The 15,525-nt window shown below is 44.1% G+C and overlaps 1 protein-coding gene across 2 annotated transcripts in view; it reads left to right on the top strand.

Annotated features, from left to right (window-relative positions):
• Positions 1 to 15,525, top strand: part of ATF6 (activating transcription factor 6) — a 106,685-nt gene that overhangs the window by 21,072 nt on the left and 70,088 nt on the right. The window contains exons 10-14 of one of the 2 annotated variants that reach the window (XM_081195637.1): positions 1,340 to 1,459; positions 7,103 to 7,216; positions 9,674 to 9,773; positions 13,600 to 13,664; positions 14,864 to 14,975. In XM_081195637.1, the coding sequence (XP_081051763.1) occupies positions 1,340 to 1,459; positions 7,103 to 7,216; positions 9,674 to 9,773; positions 13,600 to 13,664; positions 14,864 to 14,975 (511 nt within the window). Of the gene's footprint in view, positions 1 to 1,339; positions 1,460 to 7,102; positions 7,217 to 9,673; positions 9,774 to 13,599; positions 13,665 to 14,860; positions 14,976 to 15,525 lie in introns of both variants that reach the window. The other variant, XM_081195636.1, reaches the window with a different exon arrangement.

Raw genomic sequence — 15,525 nt, forward strand, 5'->3', positions numbered from 1 at the left:
AGGCCACAATTTGTGTTGTGAAACGCATCATGTGGTGAATGAAGTCATTGACCAGGCATCCAAATAGGCTCATTCATGGGTTTTGTGCTGTCTGGTGGAATTTTGTTTGGACAGCGACCAGTGATCCCTATGTTTGATTATTATTATTATTTTTAGTGGTTGTAGTAGTAATACTGTAGAACTTACTAATTATTTATTACCTAAAAGGTCTCCAAGTGACTTACAGTTAAAAAGATATATCAGTACATTGCACAGGTGGAAGAAAAGAAAAAAAAATACTTTAAAACATTAACATTTCATACAACATATAAAAACAGAAACACCCCCCTCCATAACAGCCCCTCCAGGGCTAAGCTGAACTAGCTGTATAAAACTGCATGTGAACCAGTTCAGAACTATGCCAATTTCTAATTTGATTGAGGTTAAGAATGCAAGCCACACCCAAATACGCTCTCTCTGGATTTTGATTGCTGGTACTTCTGTTGTAGCCCTGAACAGAGATAGTTAATGACCAGTAACCATGCCTTCTAGCAAGATGCCATCAGTATGTCAAAATGCTAAAAAAATCCAAATACTTAATGACAAAACTCAACACCGCACTAAAATCAGACTCGCAGAATACTGTTTTCAACTAAATAAGGTGCTGTTTAGTAGTCTCTTAAAAGATGACAATGCAGTAACCATATGGCTTTTCCTAGGCAAGGAATTCCATTGGTGAGGCTTTGCTATCAAGAATAGTAAGCATTTTATTGGGGTAGTGAAGCAACTTCCATCATCCCTGGCCATTGACCTTGCTGGCTGAAGCTGATGGGAATTGGAGTACAACATCTGGAGGAGTGGAGGTTCCCTTCTCCTGATTTATATAGCAGTTTTCAATGCAGTTTGCATATTATAGCTATAAACCTTATAATAACCATGTAGCCAGTGTGGAGAAGTGCTAAGGCAAAGAGAATAGTGTCTTGCTTAAGTGGGTTGATATTTCAGGTGGGATGGGCAGGGATTTTCCAGTTATAGCTACAGCAACTTTTTAAATTACTGTTCTCCATTTGGAACAACTTTCCTTGTTTTATAGTTATAATGGTTCCGTCTGTTTTTATAATTGTGTATGCTGTTAATGTAACCCACCCTGGGACCTTATGGTGAAGGGCAAGTGAGAAATTGTACAAATGCTGTAAATCAATTTAAGATCTGCCTTGGCTAAGGAGTTGCCAAATCTGAACAGTGAACCAACTCAAATGTTCCAGGCCTAGGTTCAGCTAAGCTATAGTATAGGTAAATGAATGGGAGAATCTGGCTGTGGTTCACTCCTGAAACTCACAGCTTTATCTTTTGCTTTCAGTGTGCTTGAATGGGGCCCCAGCTCTACTGAACTTCGTGGTAGTTCTGCCCACCAGAGCAGGCACCTTCTTGAATTCTCTGCAAGGGTACCTCAGGAAACAGATGGCAGGAATAATGATGGGTGAGTATTAAAGCATACATTATCTTGGCTTCCTGTTTCCAGCACCTTATACATACACAGGCAGTAAATGGGTGGGGTTATAGTGCTTAACAATTTCACTTGGACCCAGGGTCCATGATTGTGTTCAATGATGGTGGGTGTATATTATATCTTTGGCTTGGAGATGCTTGGGAAATAGTGAGGCACTGTGCTTCCCAAGCACTTCTGCAGCTGACATAATGGCCTCATCCCACCCCCTTCTCATCTTTGTGCTGTGAGGGCGGTCAGGGCCTTGTCCCTGAACCCCACTTCATCCCAAGTCAGGGCTGAGAGGTGTATAGCCCTTTGAGCACCTCCAATGTTCAATGTGGCAAGACTCCTCTGCTGTTCTTTGTTGAGAGGGGCATGGCCTGTGTTGGAAGCATGTTTTTGGAGGGAGTTTGACACTGAACCTGCCATGGTAATGTTTGTTTTGGTCACATCCAGGTTGGACTCCTGTAATACTCTCTTTGTGAGACTGCCTGTAAAAAAATATACTGTGGGTGCAAAATGCAGAAATTCTGACAGGCTCATTTATTAGGATAATATAACACAGATAACTACCAGATTATCTTTGTCCATATCCAGTTCAATGTACATCTGAATCTGGCCAAGACCAGGCAGAAAGATCAAAGCTGGAAGCCAACTTCAGGTTGTAGATGGTGGTGGTCTGGGTGCTTGACACTGGAAGTGAGAGAGCAAATGGGCCAACAGTGCAGGAGAAGAGCCAAGATAGGAATTGGGGTTGAAAGGTGCATGGAAGTAGAAGAACTTAGCAAAATATAGGCATGAATTGGAAATGCAAGTGTCAGGGGAACAGGGGGAAAGCAAGACCAGAATCCAGACTAAATTAATAGGGGTGTGGGGCTTAAGCCACGTTCATTTGATAGAGGACAGGGTTTGACCTGGCGAGTGGGACACATGGCCAGTCAGTGCTCTTGGTTATTTTTGGCCAGCTGAATGTGTTTGAGTGTATGTGGGGTGAAGAGCTGCATTTCTGAACAAAATTGCTTTCCACTTTTCATGTTAAATTGACACAAACCAGCTTTCTGTGTCTCTAACAGGGTTCAGTGTCTGGCTGCATCCTGTGTGCTGACACCAAATAATAATTTGAAATAGTATTGTTGATTGTAGCAGTAGCTTTTTGCTCCACTTCTTTGGGGCTCAAGAGCTATCCTGTTTGCAGAAAGCATGCTGCACATCTTTCCCCTTTCAGCTTCAGTGTAAGAGATGCTTCATTTCTTAGGAGGGTATGTAGATGCCAGCAGAGGCCCCTCTCCTAGTTTTTAGCTCATATGTGCTTTTGTGAAGCACGTTCTATCCTGGTTTCTGTCTTTAGCCTACAGCCTTCCAGGGCATACACTGTTCCAGCTCATTTTCATGCAACTTGATGTTTTTCCATTATGAATCTCTCTAGTATTGCTGAAAAATGTCTTTGACCATCTGGGTCTGCTGTTCTGGGGTATTGGATCAACATACATTTTGTTCAGACAAAAACCTCCAAAAAATAGCCCCAATTTCAAATAGCTCCTTCAGCTGTAGCCTCCATCTGGAAAATGTGTGCTCCAAACATTGCGGCAACCTCTAGGAGTAAAGTTGGAAAGGCATTTGTGGGCAGGTTAGTTTTCCTTCTGCACAGGACAGATTGACACACTTTATAGTTCTGGCATGAAACAATAGGCATGAAAAGGAATTCAGTTCTCAAAATTGTAGTTTGAGAAGTCCTTGTCATGTCTGGGATTGTGAAGAACTGTCCCAAAATCTGGAATGGGGATCACACATGCACGTGCGCGCGCGCACGCACACACGCGCACACACACACACACACTACACCTTGATTTCCTGCTCTCTGCTACTGGAACTAGAGTTGAGGACTTGAACCTGAAGAGCAGTAGGTAGAGGCGACTTCTTTGACCAGGCAGTGGTAGAAGGCCAAACTCCTCGTATTTTATGCTAGGTTTGACCAATCCAGAGGCTTCACACTGCTTGCCAGTCTTTGTTATACCATTTCCCCTCACCCTTCTCTGCCTGAGGAGGATCCTGAAGCTTGAGTGTACACAGCCCCAGGTGGCTGAGCAGGCTAGGTCCACTGGAGAGAGAGGTGGTATGCTTGGGTGTGTTCGGCTCCATCTTAACATCCAAGTCAATAAGCAGCAACCACACAGATAAAATCCTTTGAAAATTATCAAGTTGGGGAATTGTAGATATCAGAGCCAGCGAAGTGTAGTGGTTACAGAGTGTTGGACTAAGACCTGGGAGACCAGGCTTCAAATCCCCACTCAGCCATGAAGTTCACTCTGTGACCTCAGGTCCCTCCTTCACTCTCTCAGCCTTCCTCTCTCAGGGCTCTTAGAAGGATATAATGTAGAGGCAGAGTACTGTGCGTGCCACCTTGAGCTCCTCAGAGGAAAGGTGGGATAGAAATGAATAAATGCAATGTCTCTTTTAATTTGGCCAGTGGTTGCACCTTGATTTACACACATATGTAACTTTCTCAAGTTCTCTTTCTCGCAACTAATGCATAGTTATTTTGCCAGGCAAAAACACCTTTTGCAGAAAAGTCTGCTTTTAGAAACTTTAACCCGCCTTATTTCTGTAATTGTAAGTTATTTTAAACTATTTTTAATATTGTGCTGTAATGTTGTAACCCGCACCAGGATCTTAGGGTGAAGAGTGGGTAATAAATTAAACAATAAAAATACCGTATTTTTCACTCTATAGGACGCACCTTTTCCCCTTCAAAAATGAAGGGGAAATGTGTGTGTGTCCTATGGAGCGAAGACGCCATAGCCCCGCGACCCTCTCCCGGCTGGAGAGGTGACGCGCGGCTATGGCAGGAGCCTCTCCGCTGCGCCTTTCCGCTGCTCCCTGACCTGCTCTTTGGGGCTGGTGGTGGGCTTCCCCCCGCCAGCCCCAAAGAGCAGGTCGAAAGGAACCTGAAGCCTGGAGAGCGAGAGAGGTCAGTGCACACCGACCCCTCTCGCTCTCCAGGCTTCCAAGGTAGCCACCTGAACGGCACCTTGTTTTAGAGTGGGAAAACAAGAGGGGGAAAGTTCCCCCCTCTCTGCGCAGCGCCTCCTGCCGCTTCGCTGAAGGGGCGCTGGGCAGAGAGGGGGAGAATATTTTTTTCTTGTTCTCCCCCCTCTAAAACAAAGTGCGTCCTGTTGTCCGGTGCGTCCTATGGTGCGAAAAATACGGTAAATACTGATTATAGTCAGATTATCTAGTTCTTTATAAAATTCTGCTTTCAGCAGTTCTCTCGTCCTGCCCCACTCCCAGCAGTTCAAGACAAGGTTCCTTCCTGTGTCTGACTGTCTGAGCATTTCAAGGATATGTTTGCATCTCTTCTTGGTCTCTTTCTCTGTGTGTGCATTTGGTCCTGATGCCCCAAGTGAGCCTGTGGCTTCTGCCTGCTCCATGTATAGCCTGAAAAGCATTTGCCTTCTTCTCTGCTAATGCTCTTGTTGGCTTGTTACAGAGGTTTACTTTAGGCAATAGATGAGATGTGCACTTAATCATCTCCAGATTGAAGCTTTGGCTTTTTCAGCTAATAGGTTGTTCCATCCTATTGGAGCCTTTCCTTTCCAGCGTTTTTTTTAAATAGCCAGCCACAGATGTGCCGAAAGCATGAATAGCTGAGAATGTTTTGGAAAGCAGGCAGCAAGACAAGAAGCTTTGTAATGTCTTTGCGAGAAAGATTCTATAGGCACAACCGCTTGAAGGAGCGCTAGCTGTGTGTCTGCTTGAGCTCTGCAGAATAAATACCATTTGGAGAGGAGCTTGGAGAAGTAAAGTTATGCCATGGATTCCTGACCTGTTTGGGTCCTGTATCTGCTGTCTTGCCTGCATCTGAAATCACAGAGACAGCGGGTCATGATGCCGATGGAGGTGGTGTGGGTTTCCCCTTTGCATTTTGTTTGGCCTTCGCTCCTGCCCAGCCCTTTCCTTCCTGGTGTTGTCGTTGCCTCATCTGTCTTGCCTCTCTGAGTGTTGGTTGGCCTGGCATGGTTTTATTTCATTTACACCTGCTGCCTCTAGTTCTCTTCTCTGTTTTCTCCCCTGCCCTCCACCCTCTCCAGTTTGTCTTTTTCACATTCCTTTCCACTGAGACTGCTTCCCAAGGTTCCAGGAACCGTTTTCTGGACACATTTAATGGCCTCTTCTCAGCTCTAATCTGCAGCCAGGCACCATACACTCCTGCCAGTTCTCGTGCATCCTGACTGCCCACCTTGTGTCTCCTCCCTCCTCCCGTTTGCCATATTTAAGGCCTCCTATTTGGTATCTTGCAGTTCTTCCACCCTAACTTTCATTCCTTTTTTTTTCAAGTGCCAGCTTTAGGATGATGACTTCCTAATCTACTTTTAAACCATTATGACTACTGTTTCTCTCCCTCACCACCCCCATTTCATGGGCCTAACTGTTCAAAACAAACAGCATTCAAAATGGTTAGCATCTGCTGCACTGGAAGGGAGTAGTCGGATAGCTATTCCTTAGGGTTTTTCTTTGAAATGTACAGGGTTAGGTCATTTGGTTGAGCATGCGAGCACTGTCTCAAAGTAGCAATGTAACTTAGATGAAAATAATGGTGCCGGCCTTGATGGGGAAGGCCTTGATGGGGAAGTATTCCCTATTGTGGGCAGTGACATGACCGTTGCAGTCCTGGAGTTACATGCCTAACAATTGGACAAGAATGAAAATAGCCTTTACTGAGCATTTTTATTTAATTATGTACAGTGGTACCTCTGGTTGCGAACGGGATCTGTTCCGGAGGCCCATTCACAACCTGAAGCGCCGTGTCTGCGCAGGTGCGTGTTGTGATTTGGTGCTTGTGCACATGTGCGAAGCGCGATTTAGCACTTGTGCGCAAGCGGCAAAACCCAGAAGTAACCCTTTCCAGTACTTCCGGGTTGCCGTGGGACGCAACCTGAAAAGATGTAACCTGAAGCATCTGTAACATGAGGTATGACTGTATCTCCATCAATGTATATTTAATGTTTTTTTAATATACATTTAATATATAATGTACATTAAATATAGTTAATACACACACCTAACACACTTAATATACAAAGGGTGGCTCCTTGCTTGAAATCTACATTTTCTGGTATTTCCTATTCTATTTTTCTTTTTGCAGGGGGGAGCAGAAAGAGAAGGAGAGGGACTAACCAGGGATGCCATCTCATATTGTTGAGAGCTGTGGAATCCCTTCCCCTCCTCCTCGGTTAATGCACTGCACCTGATTCATGTTTTACACTTGCCACTGCACAACCCTAACACAAAAAAAATATTTAATCTGGAAAGTATACTGCATTTACAGTTTCCCCTTAGAAGCCACCTCACACATGTGGGATCTAAAACTGAGGCAGCTCTTCTTTCCACAGATGGTTTCACAGCCTTGTTTTGTTATATGGCTTTGTATTTTTGATGTGTCATGTTTGAAATCAATTTATTACACAGGCATGCAGCCTATAAAAAAATATTCAAAGGAAGACAAAATAAAATTATCCTATAAAGGATAAACTAAACAGCATATATATATATATAGATACACAATCTTCACATTTCTTTTCTTCAAGGTATGTCTCCTTTGAACAAATATCTAAGGCTTTGTATTCCCCCCTCTAGGTATAAACATTCAGTTTCGAATAATAAAGCGTTGATGGTAGTTACGGAGGAACCAATAATATACATTTCTCCCCCACCTTGCCAGCCAATGATCAATCGCACAGAGTCACTCAGGTAAGCAACCTGCTCAGTCAGGATGGTGGTGTTTCGTGTCTGATAAGCCCAAGGACTTGTAACTAGTGGCTATGCAAAGTTTTTCCAGGTGCGCACTGCCAAAGCTTTTAGTTTAGATTCCTTTTCAAAGTTCCCTCTACAGAAATGGCTCTCTTAGACTGTTCCATAATGTTATTAGAAAGTTGTGCTGACACTTGCTTATTTGCTTCTATTGCTGCTTGCACAACTCTCAGTGTCTCATTTAGATCAATTTCTGTCTTCTCTTCTTCTGTGACTACCATAGCCACCAATGGTGTCCTGTTTCCTTTACTCCCACCATTTTGTGGAGCTAATTTGTACCCTTTATACAACAGTCCTTCCAGGTTAAGCTTTATTTCAGTTTACGGGGTGTCGTATCCAATGGAATGGGTGTTCACTCTGTCGTGAGACACTAGACCAGGAGCAAAGGCTTGTGGGAAGTAGGCTGGACTCCCTCAGTTTTCCCTCTTGTCTAGATGTAGACAGTCTGCACATTGTTGTTTTTTCCACACACAAAACCCCCTTTCCATTGCACTTTACGTTTGGTTGTTCTGCTTATTTGCCACCCTTCTTTTATTCCTTAGTTGTTTACTTACACTGATAAATTTTCCAGAACCGGTGCCCTTGCCACATTGCCAATAGCCATTCCCGCATTCAGGCATGGCGGCCCTCTATCGGCACCCTCTTTTTCTTTCCCTCAGTAGCCTCAGCGGCTGCCACCATTTTTCTGGGATCACAACTGTATTTCTTTCATTTTGGTGTGTGTGCTACTTGTGTGACTGCTGGTATGGCATTTGCCTTGATTTAAAAATGACCTGGCCACCTCCTCCCAGTTCGCTGTTTTTACACCAGCAACAGAGTGAGTGTTCCTATGAAGTCCCTGCCTGCCTTCTTCTATTTGCCTTTGAAACTGAGCCCTGCCCAACTGCCTCCCGCTTCACTTTGGCAGCGGCGGAGTGTCAGCCCCTCGTCCTTGTCCTCCTCGTCAGCAGCTGTGACAAGGAGAGAGAGTGTAGCTTCTGTTCTTCCCCACTCCCAGTCCACGGTGTGGCAAATGGAATTGAGTGTTTATTTGGTGAAAATCAGAGGCTATCTCTGATCCCCTCCAAGTGGACCTGTTTGTGACCAAGGTGAATTGACAGCTGCTCCGTTATTTTCAAGGTTTCAGGACACTCAGAAGGAGGCATGGGATGCAATGATAGTTCCATGGCCACGGGGCCTGCCTTACACCTTCCCCCCCTCAATCAATCTTACCGCATGTTCTTCGCAAGGTCAGACAAGAGAAGGCAGAATTAGTTCTAGTTGCTCCCTTTTAGCCTCGCAGGCCATGAATGACAGAACTTCAAGCCCTGTCAATCTCTCCGCTATTCCTTCTACCTCTCTCTCCAACATTGCTGTGACAAGTTCCACTACTATACCTGTCTCCTCAGTGGCTGAAACTGACTGGCATTTGAGTGTCACAGCCTAAAGTGCCACAGTTTAGACTACGCAGTTGTTTCAACGATCCTAGCCTTCAGATGCCCTTCAACAAAATGTCTTTACCAATCTACATGGATGGCCTTTACATCTTGGTGCTCAGAATCCGGCCTGCAACCTCACAAGATATTGATTCCAGACATTCTTCAGTATCTCCAACATGGACTACAGAAAGGCTTAAGGCCTAATACTCTCAAAAGACACGTCTCATCCATTTCCTCCATTCTGAGTGCTACTGGTAGGCCTCCCTTATCCCAGGACTGGTTAGTGAAACACTTTCTCAAGGGTTTTGGTACGTCAACACCCACCAGTGGCACATCGCTTTCCCACCTGAAATTTACACTCAGTCCTCACAGCTCTTCAGAGACCTCCATTCAAACCTCTGTGTCTTGTACCCCTAAGGATCCTTTCTTTCAAAGTTCTCTTTGGTGGCAATCACTTTGGCATGCAGAGTGTTGGAGTTTTCAGCCCTTTCTACACCTAAACACCTTTGTATTTTCCACAAGGATAAATCACACTGTCACTCTGAAGACAGACAACTCTGTAACCCCAATAAAGATACAGATCTAGATCCAAACCTCAAATCAATGTTTCTATTACTCAATATTAGTTTTTGAATTTTCAGAATGTTTCCTTGTTCCGTTATTGTCTTATGGCTATTTCTCTGAGCTGCCCAGATCTGAAAACTGCAGATGTGGAAAAGCGTGAAGCTCCTGTGTTACTGAAAGTGTAACATTTTCCAATGGCTGAATTACTCATAAAACAACTGTGGTCAGTGAATTGGAATTGGAATTATTGAAATTAACCCAGGTCATTACTGAGACTCTCTATATCAGTGTCACAAACAGCTTTTTGTCTCACTTTTCAATATCTTTATCGGTTGTAGAGAGGTTTATAATGACCCTCCCTCCAGCATATGTTTGTTTCTCAATAAAAAGATAACTGTAGTATTGCATTTTACAGGTTGAGGCATGAGCTGCGAGGCTGGGTGCATAGACATGAAGAAGAAAGGACAAAATCAAGGATGTTAAATAGTCAGCAGCAAAAAGCTCAGCCCATCCAGGTATGTTTATGCTGCTGCTTGTTACCTTGTGCAAGAAAGTGGTTGAGATGGCCAACAAGACGTAGGAATTATTGGGATCAGGAGCTGGACTAAGGAACAGAATGGAAGCTCCCCAGGAGTGGATTGGGCCCTGGTGCTTCCAGTTGCCTTCCCAAACAAACATATTATATTCAAACATTTTAGGCTTAATTTATGCTTTATTTATACGATGCAGTTGTCACTCCTGTAATCAGATTCGATGATACAGCAATCATGATTAAATTTGTTACCTGCCCTTCAGCAGTAGGTCTTAGGGCAGATTACACTATTTAAAATACATAATTTAAAATATTTAAACCTATTACATTCACAGGAATTGGGTGGGTCCTGAAAGCACACATCTCAGGTGCCAAAGGCCAGGGTAAAGAGGCGTGTCTTCATTCCCTGAAAGCTGCATAGCGAAGAAATCAGACACATCTCAATGGGGAGGGGGATTACTACAGAGAATGCCCTATCCTGGGCTGCCACTCTGAGGGAGATGGAACTACCAAGAAGGCCTCCTCTGCTGGTCATAATACCTGGGAGGCTCTGTAGGGTAGGAGGTGGCCTTTCAGATATTTGGGGCTTAAGTTATTTAGGGGTTTGAACACTAACATGACCATCTTGAATTGGTCCTGGAAACGAACTGCCAGTCAATGCAGTTCTTTTAGAACAGTTGTAAAGGCAACCCCAGCCAGTAATCTGGCTGCTGCATTTTCAACTAGTTGAAGTTTCTGAGTCGTCTTCAAGGGCAGCGCCACGTGGACTGCATTGTGATAATCCAGTGTGGAAGTTACCAGAGCAAGGAGTACGGTGGCCAAGTCAGGATGATGTCTGAAGTTCTGTGTCACGTTGATTGCTTGGATTATATGCTATAGTTTCCCTGTAGCCCAAATAATTTGATACAAAAAAAAAAAGTTTTAAGTGTTAATTTTTGTAAAGGATTAGTTGTGTAAAGCACCCCTATGAACATTTCTGTGCACAAAACATTGTACCTTCAATGTTCCTAAAAGTAAACTGTGGTGATATCCATTAAAAACTGCTATTGGAGTGGGAGACCAAAGATGAGATGGTAAAGGCGACAATGACTAAATGGGCTATAGACATTGATTACAATATAGAAATGTCTGCTTGAGAGAAATTGGGGACGGACGGACCATGAATTTCTCTGCCTGCTATCTTATTAAGGAAAACTTACAAAAGAGGATGTACCAGTGGTACTTGAAACCCAGCAAATTGGTGAAAATGCACAGAAAATCATCTAATTTATGCTGGAAGTACCACGAGGTAGAAGGAACCCTGATGCACATGTGGCAGTCATGTAAATATGCTAGAGAGTATTGGGAAATGATCCATGCAGAGTAGTATATGTGAAAAAATGGAAAGAAAAAGAGATACCCACTAAAGAAATCTGGCAGAATAAATTGATAGAATATACAAAATTAGTAACTGTGACTGCAAAATTGAGGAACAAGGACAAGTTACAGATAAGAGAAGAGTGGAAAATAGTTTTGGAAAATATCTTAAGAGGGCACAATATTCAAACTAACCTACAAGTAGGAGTTGACATATGAGCAGCAGATAACATCATATAAAGGAAGACTTGGGATGCAAATGGGTAGAATATCAGGATATGCAGCCAATCAAGGTTTGCTTAGAATGTCATGGAGAGATGGACTAGGAAGTGGCCCAGAGTGCCTTCCATCAGCTTCAGTTGGTAGCCCAGCCACACCCCTATCTGGACAGGAATAGCCTAACTACTGTTGTCTATGCCAGTGTTTCCCAACCACTGTTCCGCGGCACACTAGTGTGCCGCGAGATGTTGCCTGGTGTGCCGCGGGAAAAATTAAAAAATTCGAAAGATAGCTTCATATCCGGAGAGGCGGCCTTCAGGCGAGTTTTAATTTTAATTTTCCTTCTCCCACTTAATGCCCCACGCTCGCCCGAGCAGCTTGCAGTCCTCGGTAACCACGGCAACCCGAGGGAGGGGAGGGAACAGGGAAGTCGAGGGTGGCGGCGAGCCGTGATGACGTCAGTGGGCCGCGCCGCCTCGCCCTGGCACGGTGTGAGAGCCCCGGCTAGTGGCGCGAGCTTCGGAATAAGTGGGATCCGTGTGCGCGAGATCGAGATCGCGGGTAAGGAGCTCAGCCCTGGGCAGGAGGAAGCGGGGCCGCGCGTGCGGGCCACATCCCCACAGAGAGCGAGCCTCCCCCGGCCCACCACTCCGGGCAGGTCCACTCGCATGAGGGGGCGGCGATGGCGACGGCCGGCAGCTTGCCTGCAATGCCATCCCTCGAGCAGGCGAGGAGCCCGGAGGCTACCAGATGCGAGTCCTCTTTCCCACCCTGCTCGGGAGTCCAGAGCACTTGGTCGCATTCAGGATCTAGAGTGGGGAAGCGGGGCTTGTGTCTGGGCTGGACACATTGGGCTGCCTGTGCCGCTCGACCTGCGGGGAGAAATCAGGGTGGGAGTCACGACCGTGAGGCAGGGCTGCCAAGTGTGGCAGAAGAGGACACGGCCGTCGCACCTGTCCTTAGGTAGGAGCTTCTTCCGTGTCGACCTGCTGCCCTAAAGTCTTGGCTTTTTTCTTGGCTTTTTGGCGGTTGGCACAGAAGGAAGGCAAGGGGGAGGGGGAAAAATGAAACTTACACTTTCGTGCGTCCCTCCCAGCGTGACGCTGCGCGCTGACGTCACGGGGCTGTAATGGTGGTGTGCCTCGAGATTTTTTTCATGAAACAAGTGTGCCTTTGCCCAAAAAAGGTTGGGAAACACTGGTCTATGCTCTGGTAACCTTTAGGCTGGATTACTGCAATGCTTTATACATATGGCTTCTGAAGATGGCTTGGAAACTTCAGCTGGTGCAGAATTCAACGGCCAGGCTGCTCACCAGAGCAAGATGGTTTGAGCATATTGCACCGATCCTGGTCCGACTGCACTGGCCCAATTCAAAGTGCTGGCTTTGACCTATAAAGTCTTAAATGGCTCGGGAGTACAATACCTCAAGGACTGTCTCTTTCCATATCAACCTACCCGACTATGAGATCATCTTCTGAGGCCCTTCTTTGTGTGCCTCCTCCTCGAGAGGTCCGGAGGGTGGCAACACAAGAACAGGCCTTCTCTGTAGTGGCTCCCCATCTGTGGAATGCTCTCCCCAGGGAAGTTCGCCTGGCACCTTCATTATATACCTTTAGGCGGCAGACAAAAACGTTCCTTTTTAACCAGGCCTTTGGTTGATTTAATTGACATCCTATGCCCCTTTAAAGTTGGGGGGGCTATTTGGTTCTTGTTTTTATTTTGATTATGTATTTTGTGGTTTTTATATTCTGATTTTGTTCTGTGAACTGCCCTTCGGGTATAAAATGGTGCATAAATTCAATAAATAAAATAGATAAAATAAGTGCTATGAAAAAGGATATATTATGGATACTGTAGGGTGTTTGTATAAAAGCTGTCTAAATGCATAAAAGAAAGAGCAAACTATGGTGATATCCAGCTAAGTCATACACAGAGTAGTCCCACTGAAATCAGTGTACTTAAGTTTAGTGATTTCAATAGATGTACTCTGACTCAGTTGGATTATGACCCTGATAATTCTTACATCTATGTACCTGATTACTGAAGACGATTTTATAGTATTTAACGAGCCAGAAAATTAATTGGGATTCCGTGCTCATATATACAACCTCCACAGAAGTTTTTTTTAAAAGTAGATTGGCCCATTGCATGCACACCTCAATAAGATCATGTTCAGTTGAGTGAAGAGTAATTTCTCTCTGTGTAATGACACTGTCTCTCCACCCCACCCCAGAATGCTTCAGGAGAAAAATCGAATTCTGAGCTGATGGCTCTTCCATACACAGACAACAGTGTTGGGTGAGTGAAGATGGGATCTTCCATCGCAGTATTTTGATGGCATTACTCTTCCATTGGATGCAAGTTCTAACATTTTCCCTAGAGAAGAAAATTCCTTGGTCTCCCTTGCCCCAGTGCAGCAATAATAAAAAAATAATAAATCCAAACTAAATCCTACTTGTAAAGGACCACTGAAACTTGAAATCATAGTTGTTTTGCTGAAGGCATCCTGGCTGGCAAGACTGGCAGTTCCCCTCGAATTTAGCTTTCATCCATTGTCTTCTGAGAATCATTAAGAGAGGCTTCTTCTAATTGGGAGCTATCTGTTAGTTGATTTGTCCTCCACAATTTTTCCAACTCCTTTTTGCAGGAAATTAATATTGTGTCTTATCACCATGAATTTGCAGGAGTGAATTTTATAAAACTGAGCATGTGTATTTCAGATAGTATTTATTTATTTATGGCATTTATATACTTCTTAATCATTAGCATTTCTAAGCGATATGCATAAAAATAAAAAATACAGAGAATAAAAAAATTCAGTGGAACCTCGGTTTTTTAATGTCTCCGTTGACAAACATTTCAGAACCCGAACACCGTAAACCCAGAAGTAAATGCTTCTGTTTTTGAATGCACCTTGGAAGTCGAACTTCTGAGGTGGCTTCCATTTTGAATTTCCCTATTGTATGGAGGCTTCTGTATTGAGTTTTTGGTTTTGGAATGTTTCGGAAGTAGAACAGTCTTCCAGAACGGATTACATTCAAAAACCAAGGTTCCACTGTAAAAATTATTCATGAAACCAAACAGAAACACTGCCTTCAAACGCCTTCTGCAATAAGAAAGTCTTTGTCATGCGCTGGGAGTTCAGGAAGGAAGTGCCTGTATAATCTCAATTGGGAGGGAATTCTACAGGCTTGAGCCTATGACCCTGAATGCCTGGCTTCTAGTAGTTACGAGCCATGCATCTGAGCCCAACGGAGACTCCCTCAAAGACTTAAGTGATCAGGCAGAGATACAAGTGACCAGGTTTTCCTTAAGATATCCTGGACCCAAATTGTTAAGGACCTTGTAAATTAATACAAGAACCTTGAACCTGGCCCAGTAACAAGCCACTACAAATTTTTAAGCACATTATTAAATAAGGTCCTGTGCTTCATTATAGTGTCCTGTGCATGCAATTCTTCTTGGTTCTAGCATTTTCTTCTCATGTATTTCAGCAGGAACTCAGGGAATGAGCTACAAGTTTATTATGCTTCTCCACAAAACTACCAAGATTTGTTTGAAGCAATTCACAGAAGGGGAGATACATTCTATGTGGTATCATTCCGTAGGGTAAGTGTGTTATGGTTCAACACAGAACGTATAGAGGAATCCATTGCAAATTTGGAGGGTATAATGCCCCCCTCCAATAAATGTTGATAATCATTTTAAGGGATGCCATCATTTCTAATCTCTTCTAAAAACTGCATCTCCTGTGGTTCTTTAGTGGGAAGAAGAGGCAGGGATCCATTTATATTATTTAGTCGTGATAGTGAAACTGTTTTATAGGCTTGTTTGGGAAGAATTAGGCTTTGGCTAAGCAGCAGAGGGTGAGATTTTCCCTCTTCCTATGGACCTCTTCACAATTAACAATTTTTCCAGGGGAAAAGAGGAGAACTGTGCCTCGTGGGGACAAGGAGATGCGAGCACATAAATTACCACATCCAGGCCTTTATATCAGAACAATTAGGCATGCACCCAGTTTTCCATTGCACAGATGGATCCTTGCTGTCCTGTCCATCAAGAAATCTGTAAAAGCTTTTTTTCTAATGAATAGACAGTGCAGTCCCAGGAAGAATAAACACAGCAATATTAAACTCCATTTTGTGCTAGTTCTGGTGTT

Source organism: Podarcis bocagei (assembly GCF_964188305.1).
Source record: "Podarcis bocagei genome assembly, chromosome: 5".
Lineage (NCBI taxonomy): Eukaryota > Metazoa > Chordata > Lepidosauria > Squamata > Lacertidae > Podarcis > Podarcis bocagei.